This window comes from Pipistrellus kuhlii, unplaced genomic scaffold, assembly GCF_014108245.1.
Source record: "Pipistrellus kuhlii isolate mPipKuh1 unplaced genomic scaffold, mPipKuh1.p scaffold_m20_p_3, whole genome shotgun sequence".
Lineage (NCBI taxonomy): Eukaryota > Metazoa > Chordata > Mammalia > Chiroptera > Vespertilionidae > Pipistrellus > Pipistrellus kuhlii.
The window spans coordinates 13,470,308-13,482,722 of NW_023425529.1; the positions used below are offsets into that span (position 1 = coordinate 13,470,308).

Sequence of the window (12,415 nt, forward strand, 5' to 3'; positions counted from 1 at the left end):
GAGTCGAACCCACAGCGTTTGTCGGTGTACAGAACAATGCTCCATCTAACTGAACCATCGGCTGGGCAGGATAGTATCTTTTTTAATTAGGAAAAATATATGCATTGTAAAAGTCTGAAAGATATATGCTTCTCTGTATTTTCTAGTTTTCCTTCACACATTACTTGGGTAATCAACATGCTCACATAGACTTAGAATGAGAAATGACAAGTTATGTTATAAAGTTGCAGAGCATTGTTTCTTCAGATTCACAGCTATACCTGAATGATATGTCTAGATTGGTTGTGTTTCCATCGACTGAAAGATTCTTATAATAGGTGTGCTTAGAAGAACTTTGAAGGAAACACTACATATGCATCCAAAACTTGGGTCATACCTGGTACTTTATGTAGAGAAAAAAGAGGGCAGAACCACCATAAGGCTCAAGTAGAGTTACGTAGTTCTGCTCCGATGAAGTAAAAACTAATTTGAGGAATTATGCATAAGGACATCCATTCTTCAGTAGAAAAGTTTTCGATTACTTAATCACTTACTTCCAGCTCTGTATCAATCCATTTCACTTCCATTTCCTGTGCTTCAGATACGTTTTCATCCTGAGAAACTTCAGGAACTGCTGGCAACGAGATCTCAGCGATTTGCATAAGATTTGATAGTTTCTCATGAATTGTAATGACACTAAAAATAACAAACATAGGTGTATTTTATTTGAAAAGCTGTGAAAGGCATTCACTTATTCCCAGAATTAATCATATGTGTAAAGGAACTCCTCCATTATTTAACACTTCGTTTCTGGTATCCCTAAACCTAATTCCTTCATTCATGAAACACGAGAAAAGAGAGAGGTTGATGAGAGGTTGTCAGCTACCCTCCCCTGGGAAGGCCTCAGTGACAAGGGCATGTCCCTAACTTTAATAACCCTACTATTGATCACCAACACACCAAAATGAAGAACATTTTGGGATAAAAAAGAATCCTATCAGTTTGATTACCTTGCAGAAATTGTAATTATTTCCATCATGTGGTTCTGGGAAAAAAAATCCTGCTGTGTTTCTGGATGTAAAAGGCAAGTACCTAACCTCCTAGTTTTGTTGCCTAGCTCTGCTATCATGTGTACTATGTCAAGGTCTTCTGCCATTTCATTTAAAAATTTGCACAATAATTAAGAGTATGCCAGCTCTTTAAATATCGCTTATTTTATTCTCTTTTGTGCTGATACCCAACAGTCCTTTGAAATGAAAATCACAGAGTATGGACAAGGCTCTCCAGAGAAGTACCAAGTCTGTGTTCCCAAAGCACCTACTAAGTGCCTAGCAGGCACTGAGCTGACACTGACAGAGTTAGTAATGAGACTTGACCTTGTAAAGTAGGTGCTTTCAAAGCATTGCCTGGCTTGATCCTAGCAATAACCCTGAGAGGTAGGCAGAATAAGTATTCTTGACATCTTACAAGCAAGGAAATGGAGGCTGGGGTCGTAAAGGCAGCAGAATCAAAACTAAATTAACTAGGTGATGAAAAGAGTAAGAAACAAGGAGTTTGGTAATGCGGGATGAGGAAAGAGAGAAACTAGGTATGAGCTGAATCAGAGAGTATTAACTAGAGAACAATATAAAATAGGTAAAGAGGAAAAGGTAAGACAAGTGATGTGGTGGAGTCTGGGCTTAATTTTGCAACCCAACACAGAGCTACATTAAGTTACTTTTTAAACACGCCACAAATATTAGGCAAAACATAGTATAGACAACATCATGTACTCCGTATAAACTTCCAAGGGTCAGGAACAGTTCCACCAACAACCCTAAGTACTTTTCTTATTATTCCATTCCCATTTTACTGAAGAGGAGACTGGGGCATTGGCAGGTTAAGTAACCTGCTCAAGGTTGAAAAGGTACTAAGGGGCACAACTGGCATTTGGACCAAAGAAGGCTGGATTCAGAATCTGTACTTTTGACCACCTCAAAATCATACTCCTAGCAATAACCCTGAAGGGTAGGCAGAATAGGTAAAAGAAAGATTGTTGTTGTTTTTTAAATATATCTCCAAAAAATTCTCCTGTGGGTTACCTTGTATATTACTGAAACAGCCTGTTCTTATGACAAGATCCACAGTGAAAGCTAGATTATGGATAATCCATCTATACTCGCCTTTGCAGGGGAACCCAGAAGGAACCAACAAAGGCACTGTTGTAACTGACGTTGCTAACATCTAAAATCTTCAGGGGCTTCATGTTATATGCATACAACAATAAAACCTGTAAGAAAATTAAAATTATATAAAACGAGACATCAAAATCACCCTCTGCCTCAAGAAATGTGGCAGCACTTCTCAACATAATACCATCTACACTAATAAAAAAGAAACATGCAAATTGAACGTACTTCCCCTACACCCACCAGCCATGCCCACCAGCCAATCAGGAGCAAGTATGCAAATTAACCCAACAAATATGGTGGTGACCACGGAACTAGAGTAAGCAGGAGGCTTGGGTTGCCCCCAGTGATGGAGGAAGCCAAGCTTCCCACCTGCCTTGGCCCGCCCTAGTCTCCACTCCAGGCTACAAAGTTTCAATTATAGAAGATAAATAAATCCCAGATACCTCCTTCCAGCCGGCCCTGGCCTCCACTCAAGACTTCAATTATAAAATTAGAAAAGATAAATAAATCCCCGATACCAGCTGCTCTGGCCTCTACTCAAGAAGGCTGGAAAGAAAGAAAGAAAGAAAGAAAGAAAGAAAGAAAGAAAGAAAGAAAGAAAGAAAGAAAGAAAGAAAGAAAGAAAGGAAGGAAGGAAGGAAGGAAGGAAGGAAGGAAGGAAGGAAGGAAGGAAGGAAGAAAGGAAGAAGGAAGGAAGAGGAGGAAGGAAGGAAGGAAGGAAGGAAGGAAGGAAGGAAGGAAGGAAGGAAGGAAAGAAAGAAAGAAAGAAAGAAAGAAAGAAAGAAAGAAAGAAAGAAAGAAAGAAAGAGAAAGAGAGAGAGAGAAAGAGAGAGAGAGAGAGAGAGAGAGAGAGAGAGAGAGAGAGAGAGAGAGAGAGAGAGAGAGAGAGAGAGAGAGAGAGAGAGAGAGAGAGAGAAGATCGCTGATCTCTCTATATCGCTCTCTATCTCCTCCTCCCTCCCCTCCCTCCCAGATCGCCCTCAATCTACCGCCCCTACCCCCAGGAGAGGCCAGGAGCTTGGGTCACTAGGGGGAGTGGCCAACCTACACACAGCCCTCAGCCAGGATGGCAAGCCACCACAGTGGGGACCCTCACCCTGAAAGGGGTGTGGCCAGCCTGAAAACAGCCCTCAGTCCCTCACCTAGGCTGGCAACACCCCCAGGGTGAGAGTCCCTGCTGGGAGGCTTAGCCAGCCTGCAAACAGTGATCAGTTTCTCACCCAGGATGGCCAGGCACCCCAGCAGGGACCTTCACCCCAAGGGTGAAACACAGCCTAAAAACCACCACAGGCCCCTTGCTCAGGCCTCCCCACACTCCAAGGGAAACCCCACCCTGATCTGGGACACCCTTCAGGGCAAACCAGCCAATACCCACCAGTGTACCAGGCCTCTATTTATACTAATAAAAGGGTAATATGCTAATTATTACCTGCCACGATTGGGGCCAGGTTGGCTGGACCCCACTTCTGGACAAAGCCATGGTGGCGGGGCCAAGGTAGAGGCAGTTAGAGGCCAAAGGGGGAGGGCAGTTGTGGGTGATCAGGATGGTGGGAGGCGGGGCCATTGGGGGTAAGCAGACCAGCAGGGGGGCCAGTTGGGGGTGAACAGGACATAAGTGGGGGTGATCAGGATAGCAGAGGGGGGCATTTTGGAGTGAGCAGGCTTCAGGGGGGCAGTTGGGGGCAAGCATGCCAATGGGGAGGAAAGGTGAGGCGAGCAGGCCAGAGGGGGTCAGTTGGGGGTGAGCAGGCTGGCAGGCAGAGTGGTTAGGGGCAATCAGGCAGGCAGGCAGGAAGGTAAGCAGTTAGGAGCCAGCAGTCCTGGATTATAAGAAGGACGTCCGACTGCTAGTTTAGGCCCAATCCCTGTAAACTGGCAGTAGGACATCCTTTGAGGGGTCCCAGATTGGAGAGGATGCAGGCTGGCTGAGGAACACCCTCCCCATGCATGAATTTCGTGCACCAGGCCTCTATTCTATATATATATATATATATATATATATACACACACATATATATATATACATGTGTATATATATATATATATATATATATATATATATATATATATAATCTCCAGCAACCAGAACACTAGAACTACCAGAACAACCAGAAAGACCAGTCACTATGACACCCACTGTGGACAGTGAATCAGCCCAATCTGGGGGTAGAGCCTGCCGACCAACCTCCCTCAACCCTTTTCCATGCAGGTCCCACACTGATGGGCCTCCCTACACTGATCAGGGGTAGGGCTGACCAGCCAACTGCCTGCAACCCCTCCCCAGGCCAGCCCCACGTCTTATGGGCCCCCACCACCTTGATTGGCCCACTACCTCTCCCCACAGCCAGCTTTGTCCCTGATCACCTCTTCAAACACCAACTGGAGGCGGGGCTGGCTTTCCAACCTCCCATGTACCCTCCCTCTGCCACTGACCCTCCCATTGGCCCCCTCACCCCAAACGGAGGTGGGCTCTATCAGCCAATCACCCGTGGCCCCTCCCCACAGCCAGCCGGGCCCTGATTGCCACAATCAGGGTGGGCTGGCCAGCCAACCTCCTGCCATCTCCTCCTCCTGACAGGCTTAGCTCCAATCTGCCACGATTGGGGCCAGGTTGGCTGGACCCCACTCATGGTCAAATTCATGCACTGAGCCTCTAGTTAACCTTTTAAAAAAGTGTTTCTTTAGCCCTAGCCAGTTTGGCTCAGTGGATAGAGCATCAGCCTATGGACTGAAAGCTCCTGGGTTTCATTCCGGTCAAGAGCACATGCCCAGGTTGTGGACATGCAAGAGGCAGCCGATCAATGATTCTCATCATTGATGTTTCTAGCTCTCTCTCCCTCTCCTTTCCTCTCTGAAATCAATAAAATATATTAAAAAGTGTTTCTTTGAAAGAGAAAAAAGAAGGCATTTCTTTCCATTCACTATAAGAAGAAATGATATGAACAAGAACTGTGCAAAAGTTATGAGATGAAAAGAAATACTATTTGGTACTAACAATATATTATGTTTAAAAAGTGACATTTCCTACTGCAGGTAAGTTTAAATCCAGCCTTTGAGAGCCCTCTACAGCAAGTTCTAAATGTCCACCTAGTGAATAGCTAACTCTATTTCTTGGTACTTCCCAAACTGTTCCTATAGCAGTCATAGCTGTTTCTCTGTATCCATTCACGCTATTCTCTTACTCTTCACTCCATTTATTCAACACACACATAACGTTCCAGTCCCCACCTTTAAGATGAAACTTCTCCTAATGATTCAGGCTCCAGTAGTTTTCATATTGTTTGAATTCTGACAGTTCTTAAAATCAGACCTACACAATATAGCACTTGTTTACAGTCATGGGTTCATAGAATTTGAGATTCATAGTACCTTAGAAATGGTATGCTTCTACGTCTCTCATTTTAGAGGTAAGAAAGTTGAGGCCCAGAGCTGCCAGTCCAAATGGACTAATTAAGTACTTGCTTTTATCTCTGCTTCCTCACAAATCAAACTAAAATAAGAGTAAAGGGACTTTTTAAAGGCATAAATCCACAAAGCCAGAAAGAATAAATGAAGAGGTGAGGCAGACGAGATGTTAACACTTGGAATGATGGAAAACACTTGGAAGAGTATAGCTGACTCAGCAGAGGGGAAAGGCTGTGCCAAAACTGCCTTTGGAGGGGTCGCCAATAACAAGCATGGAGATCGGATTGGAGGCATTAGAGATCTTAGACAACCACCTTCCCATCCCTTCTCTGAGTCCATGATACCAGGAGACTCCCTGCTTCCCTTCCCTTCCCTAGCCTCCTCCCTGCTAGCAGAACCTCTTCCATTTTGCTCTCTGCTGAGATTAAATCATAAAAGATCTATGCTCAGGAACATTAGGTACATGAGTGAATGCTGAACTGGAGAACAATGGAATTAAGTGAGAACCTGTATTCCGAGCAAGAAAGATCCCCTTCCCCCTCTTCAGCCCCTTCCCAGAATGTATGAAACCAGACAGGAGTCTTAAAAAATCCTCTTACAGGAAATTGACCAAAGAAAAAAGACCTACAGAGATTGAAATCTCAGCATCCTCCAATGACACTGCTGGCTACTGCAATTACCCTGCAATGAAGCCTATAGAATAGATCATTAAGCCTGACTCAACATGCTTCTCGGTGTCTCCACACACGAATGATAGCCAACAGTCACTAGATGTGAAATGAAAAGGAACTTGGAGAATCAGTTATAATACAGAGGGCAGAAGAAAATTTCAGTGGAACATAATTAATTTCCTCAGAGAGAAGAAAGACAATATTGCATCTGTGAAACAAGAGCACAGTGCTATTAACATGAAGCAATAAAAGAGATGAGAAAGAGCTCTTAAAATTAAAAAAATATATATAATAATAACAACTTAATAATCAATAAAATATTTGAAGAATATAAAGTAAGCCTACATTTAAAAACATAAATAGGGAGTATGAGAAAAGAAAACACTCAATCTCGAGAGAAATTCCAGAAGGTATAGATAAAATCAGATTGAGAAAATTATCAAAGGAAAAGAATTTCCAATAACTGAAGAATATATTTTCAAGATTGAAAGGGGAACCCAAACTATCTAGCACAATGGATGAAAGACCCACACCCAGGCGCATCCTGAGATTTCAGAAGCTCTGAGAAATCTTCCCGAGGCAAAAAGTCAAAGAACTAGAAATCAGGATGGATTAGACTTCTCGGAAGCAATGCAGGATTGCCAAACACAGTAGATCAATGTCTCCCACATTTTGAAGGGAAATAATTTTCATCCTAAAAGTTGATCCCTAAAAGAAAAAAGGAATTAAACATTAAAATTATGACCTTTTGTTAGACATTTCAGGTCTTTTTTACTTCCTGTATCAATCTATCTGTTGCAGCCCTATTAGCATTTCAAGGACCTGTAGTCATGCTATTGGCCACTGGCCATGCCTGAATGACATGTGCTAATAATTAATCTAGTCGTGTTTTAGGGTCTGAAACACACTGTGGGCCAGCCTGGGCCATCCTGCCAGCATTTTTTTGCTTAGTTAGTAATGGAGCTAGATGTGTCTTATAAAGAAATCAATATTAAGAATTAGAGTACTTAGGTTCCTGTTCCTATTTTTGTCACTGAAGTGTGGCATTGTTGCTCAGCTTATATGGGCCTGTGCTTCCTGACCTTTAAGATGAGAGTATTGAACTAAGTTCATGCTTTCTTAGTTTCCTTTCAGATCTGACATTTGACTTGGGTGATACCAAGAGAAGTCAGAGAAGGTTTCCACTGTAGCTTACTATATAAGCATCCTCTTAGGAATTCTGGATGCTCAAAACAGTGAGATAAGGTAGAATAAAGATAAAAATCCCAAGGGGTCATCTTGAGACAAATTTGGACAGGCAATCAGACCTTTGGTCACAGTCATATCTTTTTATTATTTTAAAAATATTTTTATTGATTTCACAGAGGAAGGGAGAGGGAGAGAGAGATAGAAACATCAATGATGAAAGAGAATCATTGATCAGCTGCCTCCTGCATGCTCCCCTAATGGGGATCAAGCTCACAACTCATGCGAGTGTCCTTGACTGGAATCGAACCTGGGAACCTTCAGTCTACAAGCCAATGCTCTATCCATGGAGCCAAACCAGCTAGGACTAGTCATATCTTTTTAAGGCTCAGTTCTAGCTGTACATCTCTCTTACTTGTAATAGCCATTCTTGTCATTGTTGTTGTATTTCTTTGTGTGTGTGTTTCCTTTTAAAAGCCCATGTCTGGGAGGTTCATGAAAATGCCAGTACCTAAAAATCTTTCTGGTATCTGTCCCTAGGAAATACTAAAATTGATCAAAAGATGCTTCATTTGTATCAAAGTTCTAGCGAAGAGCTTACAATGTGGTTCTACTATATTCTACTAATTTTGTCAAATAGGATCAGATAATTTCTACCCTCATACTTAACAAGTTATCAACTTAACTCTAAAGTATTATGGTATGAGATATTTAGCCTTCTGAATTATCTGAAAATTTTATATTGAAACTAATGAATTTCATATACTGGGGGTGGGGTGGGTTGGTTTCTCAGTCCAGCCTGTGCCTTCTTCCAGTCATGGACTCTTTGAGGGATGTCCAACTGCCAGCCTAGGCCCAATCCCCATGATGTCCTGATCCCTCTGGGGAGCAGGCCTAAACTGGTAGTTGACATCCCTCTTGAACAAGAGTCCAGGATCCCTTGCTGCTTACTACCCACCTGCTTACTCTTTACAGCTCACTGTTCCTTAAGTGCTGCTGCAGAGGAGGGAAAGGCTCCTGCCAGCCTTAAGCCCAGCTTCTGGCTGAGTGGTACTCCCCCGTGGGAGCACACTGACCATCAGAAGGGCAGCTCTTGCATTGAGCATCTGTCCCCTGGTGGTCAGTGCGCATCATAGCTACTGGTCATTCTGGTTGTTCCACTGTAACAGTTGCTTAGGTTTTTATTATATAGATCCCCAGTCCCAAGATTTCTACTCTGTTGCCACTAGCATCCGTAGTTGCCACAGGCATTTCTGCTTCAGTGTGGAAGGTAAAGTAAAGTGGACGGAGAAGATGAATTAAGCGATGTTAACTTACAGTGTTGTCCAATGACTGTCTAAGTCCCTGGAAACTCCAAAGCCCTAAGTCAGACATTAATTTCCATTACCATCCTTCCCAGAGGCTACACGTGCTTGCAGCCAGACCATGGTCTGAAAACTCCACACAGCACCTCCCTTAGGAATGCAGACTTGGAGTCAGACTGTTCCAGTCCTGACTTCATGCCAACTGGCATTCCTCCATCCTGTGTCTCAGTTTCTCTTCTATAAAACGGGGCTAATGATAGATAGAATCTACCCCAGAGAGTTGTTATGAAGTTAATAATAAGTAAAGGGCTTAGAACATAGTAAGTGTTCACTAATGCTATTCCCTTATGTGTTTTATGAGCTTCAGCCAGTTATTCAATATGAAACCAAAGGTCTATTAAAATGAGCAGTCGATGTATGCTTGAGTAAACCATACAAATAGTCAAACAAATTTCAGTGTTACCTTCCAAAAATATAGAATCTTAGGATTGAAAAGATCTGGCCTACCCAAGTCAGTATTTCCTGATTTTATTTAATTTTTCTTTTTTTTTTTTTTTGCTAAAATTTATGGAAGCAACTACATCTTTTATCATGGCCCAAGAGATACATACTAATTGTCAAAGGGGGGGGGGGGGGGGAAGGCCCTGAACGAAGAAATGGGAAAACCGTATGTTCTGATTCTTTGCTTGTGGCTTAAGAAAAATCACTCAAGCAACCTGTTTCAATCAGAATTTGTTACTTGGTGCTCTGCTTCTAATCTCTGTTTACACCAGTTCGTGCTTCCATGTTAATTGTCAGACATGGCTGTTGATGGGTGAAACCGTGTTGTTCTAATTATGAACCGCAGATGTAGTCTTAGCATTAACTTCTCAGATCATCCTGTTCCAGATGGCTATGGGTGTGATATTTCTATGACCTTGTGAAATGAACTTTATAGTTGGTACTTTCTTCCTCATTTTTAAAAAGCCAGCTGCTTGGGTAAACATTCTGCTTCCCAACTATGTAATCTCTCTCTTTCCATGCCCACTATGAATGGATGTACCCATGTCACGTTGTTGGTTCTCTTGCCAGCAAATAAATAAATCCTGGTATATGCTGAAGAGTGACCTAAGACATTTCCTATTTTAACATGTCCATCATGAGACAACGGTTTCAGAAAGCATTTTCACTTACTGAATGTGGTGCATGATAATATTTTTTTCTTGTATCTAATTTCTTTTCTAAAAATTACCACTCAGCACCCACCATAGTGATTCCATGACCCAGGGATATTTTCAGAACTATGATCTGAAAATGATGGCACTACATTTCTCAAAACAGATGATAGACTTATTATTTCAAAATGTATATGGGATATCTGGCAAAGATTTGACTTGGAATGGGGTGGAAAGGCAAGTACTTAAATAGCTTTAAATGCTCCTGGAAGTGTTGTCTTAAAGCTTCTCTTTTTGTATGAGTAAGAAGAAATATGTAATTGACCAAGAGTTAGCAGGGTCTCCAGCTTGAGGAAGCAGAATGGGGGGGGGGGGGGGTGCTAACTGGGAAAGGGTGCTGGAGAGCAAAGAGAGGTAAGCCCAGGAGGTTCGCAGTCTAACAGGAGTCACAAAAGTCAAAGGAGCAGCAGAAGCTACCAGAGGCACTGCTGGAGGGGACAGCACTCAAGAGCTGAGAAATGCAGAAACAGGCCAGTGCAGAAGACAAAAAAAACACACAAATAATGATGATAACAGGGCAAAATTTATAGGTTTTATGGGGAAAAGCCCGAGGCTCTTCTTAGAGAGCAAAACAATAAAGGAATTCTTGTCATAAAAAGTTCCTCTGTAAAATCTGTAATGACCAACAGCTCCATTTTTAAAAGCTTGACCTCTCTTCAAGACATTCCTAGAATCTGAATCACTCTTCAATCTCCAAGAGTTTAAGGACTGATATTGAACTTGCTCCCCAACACGTGCCTCCCTCTCCTCCTGCCCCTCAGTTAGCTCTATTACAAATGTGTAGCCATGCTATATGGACACAGATATCATAGATATCGAAAAAGGTAAATATATTAAGTATTAAAAAAAGGAGTTACATGTGTGATACAAATTTGTTAGGAACATTTATAGGCAAAGTAAGTTTTTTTTTTCCTGCCAATTTGCTATGAACTTTAATTTTGCTGCTTAGGCACAGTTTATTCTCTTTTCTGCACAAGGTCGGTAGCTAAACACTCTATAAAGAGATATTGTTGCTAATCTTTAAAAGGTGCTTCTAAATAATGTTTAGCAAGTCTATTACATAAATATTTAAAGTTGTCAAACTTTAAAACAGCAAAATAATTTTATATAATAAATGACAATTACTATTTATTGAGGTGAAGTGGTTACATAGTTATCTCTAAATTACAGATGCTAAGAAAAGTCAGCTAATATACTGAAGTTCAAAACATTATTTGGTGACAGAGCTGGAATTCAAATCCAGGCCATTTGGTTCTAAACCATTACACTCATGTGAGCAAAATAAATAAATAAATAAATATTCCCAGTCAAACTGTGTAAAGACAAAAAGAATATTCAATAACAACAAGTGAAGAAAGTCAGAACATTTTTAAAGCAACACCTGTTTGATTCTCAACAGCAGCAATATAAAAGAGTAGATGACATTTTCCATATACTGAAATAAATTCATTTCCAATCTTGAATTCTCTATTCTATAAAAACTTATTTCACAAATAAATGTAAGACAATAACATTTATTAGGCAAACAAAAATTAAGATTGCTTGCCTCCAGAAGAGCCCAACCAAAGTACATACTTGTACAAAAATAAAGAAAAAAGATCCTAGATTGGAATGTCTAAAATGCAATAAAACATTAAAAAAAAAAAGCAAATAATGAATATGTACAAAAATATACAGGAAAACAACTTGTATAAAACTACTTTAAAATAATCCTATTTGGGGTTGAAAATGCATGGTAATCTATATACATAAGGAGCCAAGGTCTTTAATGTCCAAAACAACCAAAGGCTCGAACGAACACCAGAAGTCAGTCCTACAGTCAGTGCTGGGTCGGCAAGGTGGAAGTCAGTCCTGGCAACCCAGCATGGACTGCCATGCTGAGGACACCTTAGTGCAGTGTTTTTCAACCTTTTTTGGGCAAAGGCACACTTGTTTCATGAAAAAAATCACGAGGCACACCACCATTAGAAAATGTTAAAAAATTTAACTCTGTGCCTATATTGACTATATATAAAGTAATTCTCTTGAATAGGAATCAAATAAACACAAAGAAAGTATTTTATAATTACTTTATTATGAAATATTAAGTAAACAAAATAGTGAAAAATTATAAAATTCTTGTCTTGTCTGCACCTACGGCACACCAGGCAACATCTCGCGGCACACTAGTGTGCCGTGGAACAGCGGTTGAAAAACGCTGCCTTAGTGATCCAGCACTGACTGCCAAGGGGGCTGTGATCAGGCCCTGACAGAAAAGCAGGGTCTGATCGCAGCCCTCGTGGCAGTCAGTGCTGGGTAGCATGGCAGAAGTCAGTCCTGCAGTTAATGAACATAAGGTCAACTAATATCTCTTTGAGAGGACTTGAGAATATAAAATTTAGTGTAGAGCAATTACTTACATTATTTCACATAAAACTCTCTTCAACTAAGATATTTTCCTTTATTTAAAATGTATCTTTGCTGTTGAAAGTATTACACATGTCCCT

The 12,415-nt window shown here is 41.2% G+C and overlaps 1 protein-coding gene across 1 annotated transcript in view; it reads right to left on the reverse strand.

Annotated features, from left to right (window-relative positions):
* CFAP54 (cilia and flagella associated protein 54) overlaps positions 1–12,415 on the reverse strand; it is a 243,255-nt gene that overhangs the window by 25,652 nt on the left and 205,188 nt on the right. Inside the window, exons 65-66 of the mRNA XM_045587640.1 lie at positions 2,142–2,248; positions 534–675 (exon numbers count right to left, since the gene is read on the reverse strand). Of these exons, the coding sequence (XP_045443596.1) occupies positions 534–675; positions 2,142–2,248 (249 nt within the window). The remainder of the gene's footprint in view (positions 1–533; positions 676–2,141; positions 2,249–12,415) is intronic.